This window comes from Belonocnema kinseyi, chromosome 3 (genome assembly GCF_010883055.1).
Source record: "Belonocnema kinseyi isolate 2016_QV_RU_SX_M_011 chromosome 3, B_treatae_v1, whole genome shotgun sequence".
Classification (NCBI taxonomy): domain Eukaryota; kingdom Metazoa; phylum Arthropoda; class Insecta; order Hymenoptera; family Cynipidae; genus Belonocnema; species Belonocnema kinseyi.
The window spans coordinates 90,779,242-90,796,503 of NC_046659.1; the positions used below are offsets into that span (position 1 = coordinate 90,779,242).

General features: G+C 27.9%; 2 protein-coding genes across 2 annotated transcripts in view; one reads left to right on the forward strand and one right to left on the reverse strand.

Annotated features, from left to right (window-relative positions):
- The window catches only part of LOC117169579 (WD repeat-containing protein 74), a 43,774-nt gene that overhangs the window by 4,037 nt on the left and 22,475 nt on the right, over nucleotides 1–17,262 (forward strand). The gene's annotated exons all lie outside the window — the stretch shown is intronic.
- The window catches only part of LOC117169578 (cyclin-dependent kinase 14), a 19,492-nt gene continuing 2,931 nt past the window's right edge, over nucleotides 702–17,262 (reverse strand). Inside the window, exons 2-7 of the mRNA XM_033356014.1 lie at nucleotides 16,187–16,279; nucleotides 15,942–16,070; nucleotides 15,614–15,810; nucleotides 10,634–11,016; nucleotides 7,295–7,839; nucleotides 702–1,241 (exon numbers count right to left, since the gene is read on the reverse strand). Coding sequence (XP_033211905.1) covers nucleotides 1,150–1,241; nucleotides 7,295–7,839; nucleotides 10,634–11,016; nucleotides 15,614–15,810; nucleotides 15,942–16,070; nucleotides 16,187–16,279 — 1,439 coding nt within the window. The 3' untranslated portion in view covers nucleotides 702–1,149. The remainder of the gene's footprint in view (nucleotides 1,242–7,294; nucleotides 7,840–10,633; nucleotides 11,017–15,613; nucleotides 15,811–15,941; nucleotides 16,071–16,186; nucleotides 16,280–17,262) is intronic.

A 17,262-nucleotide genomic window follows, 5' to 3' on the forward strand; every position in this document is an offset into this window, starting at 1 on the left:
TCAGTCTAAAACTAGTATTTGGACGAAGTGCGAGGATGGGTCGTGCGTGCGCTTTTTGATCTCTACAACCAGTATATTTTCAAGCTTCAAACATTCTCTTTAACTTTTAGACACACATGCGAATCAATTTACTTTCCTTTCTTTGTTGTTTTCTTTTTTCTTTAAATCGGACATATTTTAAGCAATAAAGGAGTTATACTTTTAAGGAAACAAAACAATGGTTTTAGTTGCCTTTGCACTGAAAAATTAATTAACTCTCAGAAGGAGAGAGCTGCCGTGCAAACAAGAAACGCGCTTTAAAAGAAAACAAAATGTAGTAATGGAACTTCGTTTGTCAGCCAGTGTATTTGTGGTTTAAATTAATCATTTTTGCAAATAAAGGTCACGAAGCGAAAGTAAAGTTATGAAATTCCGAGAACCCAATATTTGAACATAGACTAGGAACATGTAGGTTACATCGCGAAAAATTCATTTTCTCTGAATTTTATTAATTTTTTTAATTTGCGTAATGTAAATGAATGCATTTATTAATTAATAAAAAAGATTTTTTGGGATAAGAACAACAATCATGAGAAAAGGCGTATTCTCCATTTAAAAAAAAACATTAAAAGTGTATATTTTTCGCATAATTATAAAAATAAATTAAAGGGAATTTAATATTAAAAATTTTTCAATAAAATAAATGCAAACAAAAAATTTGGAAAAAAAGTGCAGACAGCGAGAATCAAGCCCGCAACCTTCCGGCTGCGAACCCGACGCGCTACCGCTTGAGTCCCAGGAATTTTACAATTTTACTTTGGGGTCATGACCTTTATTTAAAGAAATCATAAATCCAAACAAAAATCACACTACCTGGCACTTCCCTTGTAAGTTAAAGGAATTGAAAAATAAATTTTTAGGTTTTTGTGAAATACTTTTTTTGCTCGCATTTCTTTTTTGCACGACAGAGGGAGAGAGAGAGAGAGAGACAGAGAGCAACAGACTTTCTAAAGAGTGTGCGGTGGATGGGTCAAGGCATAGTGACTGCATTAAGCCTTTCTTTTTGCACTTTCTTCCTGTTTTTTTGTTCATAATGAAAAATGCTTGTATCGCTGAGCAGGTAAAATGTTACTTAACTTTTATTTTCTTACTATACTTATGTATTTAACCTCAAGTCTTAAGAGCTGTGTGGCGTGGGTCGGCGTAGGATTGTCGTAACTCGGTATGTAAGTGGCAGCCTTCGACACTAAATATCGTCACTTCTGCAATTGAATTATAAAACTTTTATTTGGTTACGGATATAACGAAATAAGTAACACGCTTTGTGATGATCTTCAAAAATAGCCGATGGGAAAAAGGGAGGATAAAATTAAGAAATAGGGGACTTTTAAAGAGACTTCAGAAAATATAAAAAGTATTTGCAAGAGAAGTCCAGTTCAGTAAAACTTTTGGAATTTGACAGTGTCTTACTATCCTTATATTGGGATCTTTTATCATTATTGATGTTATAAAAAATTAAATTGAAATGACCAATTTCATGTTAACCTTATTTGCTATACATTAACGACAGCTTTTCGGTTTCTTAATATTTCCAAACAAGAGACATTGAAAATACTTTAATTCTTTAATATCTTTGATGAGATTTATCAAGTTTTTAGCTGACGCAACAAAGAATTTTTAGCGCTCATTATGTTTTGTATTTTTTAAATACAATTTGTTCATAATACATAAAGTATTACTTTTTACTGATACTTAGATGTTTAAATAAATTGTTACAAACATGTATTGTTGTTTATAGCCATTTTCTCTTAGAAGAGTTAGAAAGTCGCAGTTTTATCAGAAGTTTTCAACTTTTGAGTTAGGGCGAGGCAATAAGAAATAATTCGTTATGCCATTTATTATTATTATTATTTATAACAATATTTTCCTAGAATAATGCTAGAACAGGGTGGCCACAAGACTGAATTTTCCCATTTTCCCTGACATTTAGACGGAGTTCCCTGATAGGAAAGTATTATAGAAGCGAATAAGGTTTCAATAATGTGCCAAGCAAAATAGTGCAACAAGCCAGAAAAATGCGCTTTACATAGAAGTATGGATTAATTAAGTAAAGGACATGTATCCAAAAAATCAATAAATAAATAACTGTAAATAAAAAACTAAGCAGCAAATTCTATTTTGAAAGAATGTACATTGAAAAAATATTTATATTGATATTAGAAAGTGCGTCCAAAATAATATTAAAACATATCCATTTTTCTTTTCCCTGAAAGCTTCTTCATTTCCCTGACTTCTCTGTCGTGTGGCTACCCTGTAGAAAGTTGCAGTCTTTTCCCTAAAAATTTCCACTATTTTGTCTTTCTTTCGATTAGGATGAGGTAATAATTAATTAAAGTTAAAAAAATAGTAGTTGTAACAATTTATAATTATTTTAAATCATATTCCCTTTGAATAATGCTAGAAAGTTGCGGTTTATTCTAAAATATAAAAAATGTCCACTTTTCAATTAGAGTAAAGAAACAATTATTGCAATTTACAAAACACAATTATTAAAAAAAAATATTGTTTATAACTATTTTCTCCTATAGTAAAACTAGATAGTTAGCCTTTGAAAATAATTTTTTATAAAGGTCGGCATCTCATAGATATGTTTGAATAAAACCAAGTGGAAAATTTAAAAAAAATGCGTTTTTAATTAATATTTTTATCATGAAAATGAGGATATGAATTTAAAAAAAATTAAGAAAAGCATTTTCTTTTGGAATGTCGAATATTTGAGTTGACGTGTTTCAAGGTTTTTTTTAAATAACCAACTCCATGTACTGTTAACTGTCCCTTAAAGTGATGGACCACATGTAAAAAGTCAAAAATAAATAATTTTTTAAAAGATTCATTCCGCGTGTAAACAGAATATGATTTATAACAAAAGCAAATGAATTACACATTTTTTGCAACAATAGTTTAAAGAGTTGAAAAAGTCACCCCCAATGAAGTACATAAATAACACATTTTTCAACTTAATTGTGGTATTGGTTGTTTTTTGGCATGAAAAATATTTTATTCGTCAATATAAAATAGAGGTTGCCCCCCGTTTGGTCTAAATTGTATCTTACGTATGGGGCTTCTTATAAAAAATATTTTTTTTTGTTTTATTGATTTAAATCTTAAGAAAAAACATTATTCTTTACTATTTACATGTGGTCCATCACTTTGAGGGATAGTCATCAGTAATTGGGGTGGTAATTTGAAAAATTCTTAAACACTTCAACTCAAATATTCGATATTATAAACGAAAATGCTTTTCTCAATTTTTTGTTGTTGTTGAATTTATAAACTGATTTTCATGATAAAAATATTTATAAAAAATGTAATTTTTTAAATATAAAATAAGGGTTGCAATTCCTTGGGTCATAAATATACCTACTATCTTAGGCTTCTTATGCAAAATATTTTCGCTCGCAAGTTTGAGCGCGCCTAGGCGCGCGACGGTTGAATCTCGCGCTTCGCGCTCGATAATAGGTTACCTCGCGCTTCGCGCTCGGATATTTATTCTTTGCATTTGGAATGCTTGAAAAAAACTTTAACAAAAAGATTTCTTTTAAACGGCAGTATTTATATGCGTCTTCATATTCTGAATTGTCTACTTAATTAAGTATAGTCAAAGATTAAGTTTCTCAAAGCTCTGTAGGCTTTGAGGTACACATTCTCATCGTGACACTCGCGCTGCGCGCTCGTTTTCCGACAGACATTTGTAAACAGGTTTTGTTGGATTTTTTTCTCGTAACTTTCGTCGTTTTTCCACACATTTTTTTTATTTTATTTTTTTTTCAACGTTATTTTTCACGAATAAAACAAAAAGTATACGTCCTATTAAGAAGTGATTCTTAACGAAGTTGTAGATCTTTTTTGGGATAACCATTTTTGTTAATTCATCTTTTTTCGTATCCTACATAGTTTGTCCACAAAATGGAATTTTTTATTTTCCATTATTTTTTGTGCAATCAAAATTTGAATTTTCGATTTTTGAAGAAAATCCAAAAATTGGTTATGATCATCTTGTAGGGTTTTCAAAAAGAAATGTTTTTCTTCTCTTGACTTTTTTTCATATCGTGCGTTTTTCGGCTTCAAATTTTGATTTTCGGTTGTATGGAAAAATTTTGAAAACGCTATAACTCTGAGAATTTTCTTTTTATCGAAAAAAGTCATTAGGATAAATTGTTTGTTCTTATTAATACTATAAATATTCGTACATAGAATTTTCAAATTCAGAAAACAGTGGTCTCAAAAATTTTCAAAATGCGCTCACTTTTTGAATTTTTATCAAAAATGGCTGGTTCACAAACTCGTTCTTTCTTCTAGGACCTAAAAAAAGTGTGCCAAAGATGAATTTGATTCGTTGATTTTTTCGAGAGTTATCGTGTTTACGGACGGACGGCCGGACGGACAGACGCCATCGTGAAAACCTGATTTTCGGATTCAGGGGGTCTCGAAACGTAGAGATCCATTGAAAAAGTGTGATGTTAAATTTCCGACAATTCTAATACTTTCTCAATCATAAATGATGAGTCCAAAAATTATCAAAATCGGTGAAGTCGGGTTGGGGGAGGGGGGGGGGGTGTCTCCTCGTTAGTGAGACAATAATTCATTCAAGTTAAAAAACATAATTGTTTAAACAATGTATTATTGTGTATAATCATCTTCTCTCAGAGTAATGCTCGAAAGTGTCAGGTTTTTCTGAAATTTTCAGCTCTTCTTTGACTTTTTAGTCAGAAACAAATAAAAATTATTAATATTAATAAAAATAAAAAGGATCTTAGTGACTACTTTCAAGAAAATTTACATGTTTTATTTCACAATAATATATCCACAAAAAAGACCATGTTTGAAAAATGATTCTCTCTTTATGTATTATTTTTTCATAGCTAAAAAACCAGAGCAACCTGACTAAGTGAAAGATTAACAAAAAATTTAAAATTTCAAAAAACCCGCAACTATCCAGCATTAATATAGGACAAGATAGTTATAAACAATAATAATTTGCTAAGACAATCATTTTGGTACATTACATTAATTATCACATCACTCTAATTGAAAAGTTGAGAAAAAGTGAAAAATTTCAGAAAAAAACGCAACTTTCCAACTCTATTCTAAGAAAAAATTTGCTATAGACTATAATAAATGGTTTGAAAAATGTATGGAAACATCTAATTATCAGTAGGAAGTAGTATTTTACGTATCAGAAACAATTCTTATTTAAAAAATCAGAAAAAATCATAATTAGTGCCAAAAACACGCAAAACTAAATTTTTCTTATGGGGTTTGTCAGAACCCTACAAAAAGTTGACTTTCAAATCAATTTACCTAATATTTAATATTTATAAAATTTTTCGTTTCTAAAAAAGAAATAACAAAAAACCACTGATTTATCCAAATGTCTTCATATGGAATTCCATACTTCAGAAAAATCCGGCCTATGGAATCGTCCATAAATTTATAAAAAAAGGAGCCGTAAATATTGGAAATATTTTTAAACAATAAAAATTGTAAGACATTTCAAAGAATTCACCAATATTTCAAAAGGTTTTAAAGATTTCACAAAGATTCTTAATATTTCAGGAAGATATGTCCATCACATTTTCAGAATGATTGACCACTCAAGACTTTTTGATAATTTTGATCGAAAACAGAAAATTAGGGGACTTTTAGGAGAAATATAGGCGGCACAGAGGCCTGAATTAATCACATATAAATTAAGCACTACTTGCTTTGATAAATAAAATTAACTTTATTTAATCGGGATGTCCAGTAATTCTAAGAACGATATTCAAGGTCTTTTCCAGGTTTTCGAGGTCAAGTTTTTCCAGGTCTCATTTTTTGATATCCAACAATGAGATAACCGCTTTTTATTTATTTAAAAAAATAACCATTTCATTTTCTGCTGGCTTCACTTAAAATCTTTGTGAAGTCTTGAAATTTCTGTGAAATCTTTTGAAATCTTATAAAATATTTTAAATCATCGTGAAATGTTTTGAAATCTTAAAGTTTTTATGAAATATTTTTTATGAGACATTTTTTTAAATTGTTTAACATCTTTAAAATAATTGTGAAATCTTTATCGCATTCGTTTGAAATCACTGAAATATTTGAAATGGTTTGAATTAGAAATCATTAAAATATATTTAATCTGTGTAAAATCTTAAAAATCTGGTTCACTATGACCATTTAAAAATCTTTGAAATCCTTGAAATCTTTGGAATTCTTGTATTCTTTTAAAATCTATATGAAAACTCTGAAATATTTTGTAAAATCTTTCAGAAATCTTTTGTGTTCACTTGAAATCATTAAAATATTTGTAATCTGTAAAATCTTTTGAAATCTGGTTTATTATAACCTTTTTAAAACCTGAAACTTTTTGAAAGTTTTAAAATCTTTGAAAATGTTCGAAATTTTTGTGAAATCTTTAAATTTAATGTACACGCATTTTTAAAATCTTTTAAATCCTTGCAATCTTTATGAAATGCTCGAAATTCTTGGGAAATTTTTGAAATCTTTTCAAATCTTTGTGACATTTTTCTTAACTCTTTGTTTGTGAAGTCTTTTTTATTAATTCAAATCATTGAACTATATGAAATCTTTTCAAATCTTCTAAAATGTTTTAAAACCTTTTGAAATCGTTTCAAATATTCGAAATGTTACAAAAAATTTTTTGAAAGTTTTGAAAGCTTTTGAAATCTTTAGCAATGTTTTGTAATCTGGTGTACACTCAAAAACCGAGTAGCGAAACCCTTAAAAAATCCGATATATGGCCATGGCTCATTCTAATACTAAAACTGAATTAACATCGAAATTTTGAACTAATATTTTTTATAATTTGTAAGTTTAATGTCACACAAAGTTGCATGCTTTAATATTCTATATTAGCGGAGACGAAATTAAAAAGCTTATAGAATTATTCACAATATTAAAGTCTGTTTATTGCAATCTATAAAACAAGGAGTAAAGTCTACAAAAATGCCTAGAAATCTAGTTATGTTGTAATGGGTAAAAGACAAATTAAATCTTGATAAATAAAAAACTTTTCAGTAGCAAGATTTCTTATAAACGATATGTTTCTTTTACAATAGACTCAAAGATTTAAATTACTTTTCTCCTTTTAATAAAATGACGGTTTTAGAAGAAAAAGCGAAAATTAATTCAAGGCTCTTGTGAAAAAAATCAAGGAGATTTCCAGATTTTCAAGGTTGCTGGACACCCTCCTAATTTATGCCAAGTCCCTTAGAATAAAGAAGCTACGCACAAATAAAAATGGACTCACCGTCAGGCAATTCGTATAATTTTCTAGGAAGAGAGGCGAAATAAGGATGCTGAAGTGCATCTTCTGCACCTATTCGTTGATCAGGGTTTAGTTGAAGTAATGATGAAGCCATATTATCACCCTCTGTAACATCATACAGTCTAGGAAAGGAAAGGCCCAGTTTCCGATTTGGATAAAATACCAATCTGTTGGGTTTATAACCCTTTAGATGCGTCACTCCTGGCCAAGTGTCCTCCGTTGGGGTTCCTAAGATTTTGAATATTTTGTCTAGTTGATCGTATGGACAACGAACGCCTGGGAATGTCGGAATACCCGTCAACATCTCTACAAATATGCAACCTACTCCCCACATATCGAGCGATGTTGAATATTCGGTAGATCCTAGGAGAACATCCGGTGGCCTGTACCACAAAGTTACCACCTCGTGCGAGTACGTATGAGAAGGAACAGACTTAGCTCTTGCAAGTCCAAAATCTGCCAACTTAAGCTCTCCTATTTCACTAATTAACAGGTTTTGTGGTTTGACATCTCGGTGCAACACCCTCCTAAAAACAATTGACGCAAGTAATTATTATTAACCTCTCAGTCTAGACTGGGTATATTATACCCGGTCGATATTATCGGCTCGCTATATAGTTTTTCAGTTTTGTGAAAATATCTATAGTAATATGTCGAATTCACCTTACTAAGTTTAGAGTGTTCATGTTTGATAGACTTTTATCAATAATTTAAAAAAAGAAAATTGCCGATGCGTTGATTAGAACCAAAGATATTGAAGTCTAGGCTGAGAGGGTTAATAATACAGGGTGAACGCAAAACTTTATTGTCAAAATTCCCTCTTTTTTTCCAGGCCAATTTTTCATTTCCCCGGACTATTAATATTCAAAGACGAGAATTTCAAGCTTGTAACATTTTTAACATAGAATCATTTATGAATGAAGTAAAACGATTTTAATTTGATTTAAACCAAAAAATATAACTTCCCTACCATAACTTAAATTTTCAATCCAAAAGGATGAATTTTCAACCAAATGGTCGAATTTTCAAAGGAAAAAAATATTGAGCGTGAATCGAAAAAAGTATGATTTTTAATAAAATAGTTTAATTGTCAACTAAAGGGATGAATTTTCCACTAAAATGATGAATCTTCAACAAAAAAAATGCATTTTTAACAAAGTAAATCAACTTTCAACCCTCAAGTTGAATTTTCCAACAAAAAATACGAATTTTCAACAAAGATTTTTTGTAAATAAACCAAATTTTATCCTTATTGTTGAACTTCAAAACCAAGAGATGAATTTTCTGTAAAGCAGTTGCATTTTCAACACAAAAATATGTATATTAAAAAAAAAGATTAGTTTTCTAGAACAACAAAATACGAATTTTCATTTAAAAAGGAACCGTTTTCAACTAAGAATGGAAAATTTACATTTTCAGTTGAAAAAATTAATTTTAAATAAAAAAAAAAAAACAAATATTCGAACCCTTTACTATCAAAAATTAATAAAGTGGCTTAACTTTTACCCAATTGATTGAATTTTTCATTAGAAAATATCAACAACAAAGATTTTTCAGTCACAAAAGAAAACAAAATTCCTTTCAAATAACAAGCCAAAAGAAGAATGTTCTGTAAAACGAGTTTTCAACAAAGTAATTAAAATTTAACCATAGAGATGAATTTTCAAACAAAATGATGAATCTTCTGAAAAAAAATTATTTTTTAACAAATTGGTTCAATGATGAATTTCCGAAACAAAAACGAATCTTTAACAAAGTAGTTTAACTTATAACAAAAAAGAGTCAATTTTCAAACCAATAAGACGAATTTTCTACAAAACAGTTACATTTTCATTTTCAACTCCCAAATATTAATTTTCTACCAAAAAAAAAACGAGTTTTCAAGTAATTAGTTTAACTTTTAACTCAGAAATTGAATTTTCCAACAAAAATACGTATTAGGAAAGATCAAATTTCAACAAAAAATTAAATTTTCAGTTTAAAAGAATTAATTTGAAATAAAAAAAGAACAAATTTAAAAAAAAACAGTTAAGTCTTCAACCAAATAAGATTGATTTTCAATTAAACACTTGCATTTTTAAACAAAAAATAAGAAACTGCTACCAAAAGAGATGGATCATTAAACCGAAGAAGAATTTTTAATCAAAATTGATTTCAGTTTTCAACTCAAAAAGAGCGATTTATAACAAAACAGTTGAATTTTCTACCAAAAAGAAGGAATTTTCAATCAAATTGTTGAATTTTCAATGAAATAAGAACATTTTTAACTAAAAATATAATCTTCACGAGGAAGTAACCGAAAAAAACTTAAATATAAAAAGAAAGCACATAAATTACTAATAAGAAGAATATTATATCAGGATAGCCTCAAACTTCATTTTTAATTTTTCATTGTATATGACCATTGACCATTCAAATACCAGAATTTTAATCTTGCAACATTCTTATTTCCTTGATATCTAGATTTTCCCTCATTTTCAGATCCATCGTACAATCCATTTTTGAGAAAAACGAATTTTTCATTTTTTATCGATTGAAGTCTCATTTTTCTCGAAAACGACACAAAATATGAATTGCTCCGCTTCCTAAAATCTGATAAAATATACTCTTACTAGATTTATATTTGGGTGCTTTAACCACTTTTCCCAAAAAATAGAAAAAATGGACTAAATAGCATTTAGTTTAATGAACTTCAACAATTTATTTTTTAAAACCATTCTTTTTAGTTTAGTAGAAATGTTCACTAAACTAAATGATATTTCAGTAGATTTTTTTAGTTAGTTACAATACACAAAATAAAAATTTAGTAAGCTTATATTTTTATAGATTTCAGAGAAGGGAACAATTTTAAAGTAAGAGCTGCTATTGATATTTTGCATCATTTTGGACAAAAATCAAACTTTTAATTGTTAAAAATCACGTATCTCCAATTTTAGAGATAAAAATCCATTTTTATATATTCTGATGGTTAAGAACCTTAAGAATTTCATGTAGAATGTCCCTCACTCCTCAAAAATGTTCCTCCTCAAAAAGAAACGTTTTTATAACATTTTGAAGTTCTTGAAACTAAATGCTATTGAGTCCATTTTTTAAAAATATGGTTCAAATACACGAAATAAAAATCTATTAAGAGTATATTTCTATAGATTTCAAAAAGGGGAACAATTTTTAACCCTGCGCTGCTATTCAGATTTTGCCTCGTTTAAAGAAAAATGAGATTCTTAATTGTTAAATGAGAAAAAATCGGTTTTCTCAAAAACATGTAGTACGATTTTTCCTTTCTTGACTTAAAATAGAAAAAAATAACAATTAATTTCTTACCTGCGATGGCAATAAGCTAGACCTCTCAGTAGTTGGAAGAGGAACAATTTGACATTGCGTGGATCTAATCCACCTCCACTGCCATACCTTTCCATGTACTGAGACAAGTCAGTGTGGACATATTCGAAAACAAACGTAAGGGTCTCTCGTGTATGTATAATATCGTGCAAAGTTACTATATTGCTATGCTTTAACTCCTTCAGTAGACTCGCCTCGCGAATCGCAGTAAATGGAGCACCTTCTTCCTCTTGTAGTCTAATTTCTTTAAGAGCAACCACTTGATTAGTGAGATGACTAAAACCCTTAAATACTGTGGCATACGATCCTTCTCCCAATTGCTCCAATTTAATGTATGCCTCTGATTTACCAAAAGGCGAGTCCCCCTAAATAATAGATACTCTCATTATGATATAGTTATGCAAAAAAAACATATGCATTAAGAAATAAAGAGTCATTTTCCGGTTTTATCTCAGGGTGTCTACTCACAGCCTGCAAAAACATGCCCTGACAATTCCAGATTCTATTCCAAACATCTTAAGTTGATAGGTATAATTTTTCATCACACGAAGCCGTTCAAGTATTTCCCTTTTTTTAAAAAAAAAACAATCGAGTCGGACTAAATATACAATTTCGTGAGTTTTTTCCCAGTTTGTAGTGGAACAATTAATATGTTTAATGCATAAAGCTTTAATAAATTATACGATATTCAAAAATACATTAGTACCATCGATTTATTGAAAAATTAAATAATACTATAAACAAGATTAATCATTTTTGCATTTGGCTATAAAGTCCATGCATTTTAATAATAATTCCAACCAATTTTTATATAATTTTCCTATACTTAAAATTCAGGACATATTTACGTAAAATTAATTTACGTACGGTAATAAATTCAACTTAAACCGCTTCAATTTCCTAACTTTTCAACCAAGTAGTTGAATTTTTAACCAAGCAGATCATTTTCAACTAAAAAAGATAAACTGTCCACCAAAAATTCGATAGATAAATTTTCAGTTAACAAAATTAATGTTCAACTAAAGATATGAATTTACAACTAAAACGATAGAATGTTGAATTGGAATAGTTACATTTTCGTTTAAAAATAATTTTCAACCATAAAAAACCAATAAAAAAATATTTACATTTTCAATCAAGGTGATGAATTTTTAACCAGATGAATCTTCAACTGAAATAGTTGAATTCTAAGCCAAAAGATGAATTTCCAACTAAAATTATTAAGCCTAAATAAGAATAAATAAATTTTTAACTAAAATGATAATTTTTCAACCAAAAATTAAATAATTAAAAAAATTAATGTTTAACCAAAGAGAAATATTTCCAACTAAAATGATGGATTATACGATTGGAATAATAATTACATTTTTAGTTCAAAAACTCTATTTAACCAAAAACCTAATTTTCAAACAAACAGGTATATATTCAAACAAAGTGAACGATTTTTAATTAAAATTATGCATTATCACCTGCAATAGTAGAATTTTAAACAAAAAAGAATAATTTTCAATGAAAATTCTGAATATATGACTGGAATATTTCAATCTTTAACCCGAAAATTCGATTTGTCAACAGAATCCATAAATTTTCAGCGAATAGTTGAATTTTAAGCTAAAAGACAACTTTTCAACCAAACAAAGAATAGTTTTAATTTCAATTAAAAAATTAATTTTTACCAGTGATGAATTTTTAACTAAAACCAAAAAAAAAATTTAACCAGAGTTTAAATTTCAACCAATTGATTATGTTTTGCAACCAAAAAGATGATTTTTCAACTATAATGATGATTATTTTGCTGGAATAATTGATTTTTCAAAAAAAAAAGGTTAATCTTCCATCAAAAAGATTCATTTTATACTTGAAGGGCGATTTTTCCACAAAATAAATTAAATTTCAACTAAAAAAAAAAAAAAAAAACGTTTCAACCAAATACTTGAATTTTCAACTAAAATAGATCAATTTCTAATCATAAATGGAATACTTACATTTAGTTAAAAAAATAATTTTCAACTAAACTGATGAATTTTTAAATAAAATGATGAATCTTTTACTGGAATAGTTGAATTTTAGGCCAAAAAGATTAATTTCGAACTAAAATTATTAAGCCTAAATAAGATTAAATAAATTATTAACTAAAATGATCATTTTTCGTCAAAAAAATTAATGTTCAACCAAAGAGAAATATTTCCAACTAAAATGATGGATTATATAATTGGAATAATAATTACATTTTCAGTTAAAAAGCTTAATTTAACCAAAGACCTAATTTTCAAACAAGCAGTCACATATTCAAACAAAGCGAACGATTTTTAATTAAAATTATGCATCTTCACCTGGAATAGTAGAATTTTAAACAAAAACGATTAATTTCGAACTAAAATGAATCTTTAACTAGAATAGTTGTATTTTGAACGAAAAAAAATGAATTTTCATCTAAGAGGATTCATTTCTACCAAAAAAGGCAAAGTTTCAATTAAAAAACAACCATTTTTAACCTAAAATTGAATATTTAAACTTTCAAATAAAAAAATTAATATTCAACCAGAGATGGATTTGCAAATAAAATGTTGAATGTTTAACTGAAATAATTACATTTTCAGTTAAAAAATAAGAATTTTCAACAATTTTTTTTAATAGTCACATTTTCCAAGAAAGTGATGAATTTTCGACTAAAATGATAAATTGTAAGCTAAAATAATTGATTTTTCGAGGGAAAATATTAATTTTCAAACAAGAAGATCAATTGTTAGTTGAAAAAAATATATTTTTAAACCAACTAGGTGAAATTTCAACTAAAATGATGGAATATTCAACCGGCATTGATCAATTTTCAGTCAATAAAATTAATTTTAAACCAAAAAATAAAAAAAATTTAACAAAATATTTGAATACAGTAATATAAAGTTACTTTTACGAATGAAGAATCCTTTTTATTCAATTTTATATTGCAATTTAAAAAAAAAAGAAGCACGCTCTTCAAGAAATTCTCTAACTTAAAAAGAAAAATCCCTAACATTTCCAGGGTTTTTCAGGCTTGTAAAAATGGCTTGACAATTCCAGATTTTCTAGGTAAGGTAGACACCCTGTCTCGGTCTATTGTTAATTTTTCCTTGTCAATTTAAACAGATCAACAAATATGAATGATTTTAAACGATTTTTAAATATTTCGAAATATTCATACATATTTTCAAATAGATAAAAGATTTCTGGTTTAGAACAGGGAATTTTTGGAAAAAATTATAATTCTAAAGTCAAGCAGGGTTTTTTTTTCAATTTCCTTTTTCCAAATCAGAATAAAAATGATTTTCAAAAATTCGCATTCCATGCCAAAAAATGATCAGTTCCAAACAAAAAAATAATTTTATAAGAAAATTCCCTGTGTTACAGTGAAAATTATAACTTTAACGAGAATTTTTTTTATATTGCATTAATTAATTCCCCAACTAAACTGAGAATTGTAATTCTTTTAGAAAAGTCCCTATATTTAGTCATCATCAAATTCATTTACAATATAGCCCATTCTAATTCAGAAATGCAGTAAGCCCTCTTTTTCAAAAGATCAAAAAAAGCTTGCTCCATGTAAAAAATTACTTATTCTAAAGACAATTATAAATTTTCACAACAATTGACTGTTCAAGTTACAATTTTGTATTTTAATGAAGAAGTATAGTTCTCCTTTTTTCTAACATTTAGAAGAAGGTTGTTTCAAATTGTGCCAAATTTGTGTTCGCAAAAAAGATACTTTGGATGCAACAAAATTCTAATTTGGAAAAAATCATTTTCAAAATTGGAGAAATTTTGACATGGAACCAGGTCATATTGTAAATTTCCTTTTTATAAACCAGAATTTAAATTATGTTCAGTCATCACTGTACCTATTTTCCTTAAAAATGGTACATTTTAAAAAAATAGTTGACAAATAGAGGTTTTATAAGTTAAACAAAGATTTAAATCAATACTTATTAATATATTTTAATTTGTTGAACGCATCACACTATAGTTGTCAAATATGAAAACTTCCTATTTTAACTCCTAAAATATATACAATATTTATCGATAATTTTCTTTAAAATGTACTATTGTATAGATCAATGTATGTATTCAACTTTTTGAAATTTATTATAATTTGTTTCTGCTACTTTAATCTTTTTTCTTCAAAACACGAAATAACGATGGTTAATATATTTTTGTAAAAGAATTAAAAAAAACGATTTACAATATATGGTTTGGTTCATATTTTAGTAAAAATTTGGAACATAAAGCCCTAGGAAAGTGTCACAGAGACTTTTTTGAGAACCATGAAGTATAAATTAGAAATATAAAAGTGCTAGGGTTTTTGAATAAATTGTCTTTAAATATTTTCAGAAATTATTTAAAATAATACCACACTTTAATGAGCTTGCATCTACATTTATAAAATGTAAATATCCATAACTTTTTAAACAATTTTTGTATATCTTATAGGCCAAATTCGTGTCATTTCATTTTTGCAAATTAAAATGTATTTTCTGAAAAAATTCCTTTTCAATGTCAAAAATTACCTGTACAATGACAAAATAAGAACTCTTTAAGACACTTTCTATTGTAATTCAGAAATATAGCCAATGCTAATTCTTTATGAAAACCTGTCCCTGTCCCGAAGCCAAGATTCTAATTCTTTTGCGAAAATTGCCTATCCCAAAGTCAAAATTAAATTTTTGTTGTGAAATTCCCAGTTCTAAATCAGGATAATTGAGGATAATCTTTACGTGATTTTTTTAGATTTCTTTAATTTATCTTCTGTTCCAACCCAGAATTTATATTTCTTTTAGAACATTCACTGTTTCAAGTCCGAATTATAATTCTTCTTGTGAAGCTCGACATTCACACTCTGAGAGCGGCAAAAATCAGTTGTATTTAAATAATAAATTTAATTCTTGATCTTTCAGCTCATTATGATAGAAAAATTATAAAATAATTTACCCCAAATGCAGAAAACCTTTTCGTTCTTCTCACAGGAGGATCAGGACCAAGAAAGACTTCGGATTTTGGACGAGGTGGTCGTCGCGGTCGCAAAATAACTTTTGCTTCCTCTCGGATATCATCATCTAACAACTTAGAATCACTGGAAACGGAAAGCTGTCGATGCACTCTGTCGTGATCACCAACACCCGTCCATTCTGTAATAAAGATCATAATAATAGATTTGAAAATATAGACGAGAGAAACATTTAAATACTGAAAAACTAATTAGTTAAAATGGTACTTCAGAAATAATAACTAAGTTTCTGATAATTAGAATTAGTCGTACCATATCTACGATCTTTATCAGAAGGTATATTGCCATTTGGTTCCAGACGATCTAGGAACTCTTCAGAATAACCATTGTATGGTAATTGACCTCTATTTGTTACATCATCTGCTTCTTCTTTTGAAATTGCTGCAAATCAACATATAAAATATGCACAATTTAGAGAATGACAGCATTTAGCAGGAGCACTTGTTTCAAAATCGAAATGAATGAAGTGTTAACTATAAACATACAAAAATACTTACATAATCTTCCAAAACTATGACTAAGACGTTTTTTCAATTTCTGAACTCTACTAAGAGCGCCTCCCTTTTTGTCTCGCATTGTTACTACGGAACCTATTCACAAACGAAAGAAAAATACAGAGTATGAAGCAATCATATTAAAAGAGGACAATTTAGAGTGGAAAAATTATTCTCAAATATCCTTTAAAATAAGTTAGCCAAATAATGCTTAAACAGGGTGGCCACTTTTTCCCAGGAAAAAATTCCCAGTTTTTTCCGGTTCGCAATACTTGTTCCCGGTCTTTGAAATTTAAAAGTTAAAAATGTTACGGCTGAAGATTATTTCTTATATAATGGAAACTTTCTCATCGCAATATGCTTAATTATGAGGGCTTGAACAAAAACGCTATCCTACAATGAAACATTCAAAATGATAAAGTATCAAGTTCGAAAATTTTAATTATACAAACTGTTACCACTCTTATCGTCGGAAAAAATTCTGGTTCTCTAAATTTTCTCTCGATCATACGAATAAAAATAGCTTCTGTTAACTACAATTTAATGTATTGAATTTTAACCATTACTTTAAAACCTTTAAGGTTTTTTTTTGTATTGAAAATTCAATAAAATTCCCAGTCGACGTGATTTCTGTGTTTCTGGTTAAAAAATATGAGTCCTTGCTATAATTTTCAAAGCTCTAAATTTCAGAATCAATCAGTTTTGTAAATGTTTAAAATTATATAATTTTAAGCAAGAAATAATAAGAATTGAACGATTACATTTTTTTTAAACCTAACATTTTTAAATTAGAAGTTAAATTATTTTAAATTTAACTTCTAATTTCAAGTTAATAATTGTTCAATCACTATTTATACATCAAAATACAATAGATTGTGTATAAAAGGAGTCCAGGATGAAACCAATTTGTCTATTTTTAAAGTAGATATTTTAAAAATATCTAAAAATATTCAAATCTTTTCTTAAAATTTCGATAACTTCCGTAATATTAAAGAAATTTGTTTTTTTGGGCTGATTTTAAAGCTATTTAAAACATATATGAAACATATAATCATAAGGTTCCTATAAAAGTCCCATAA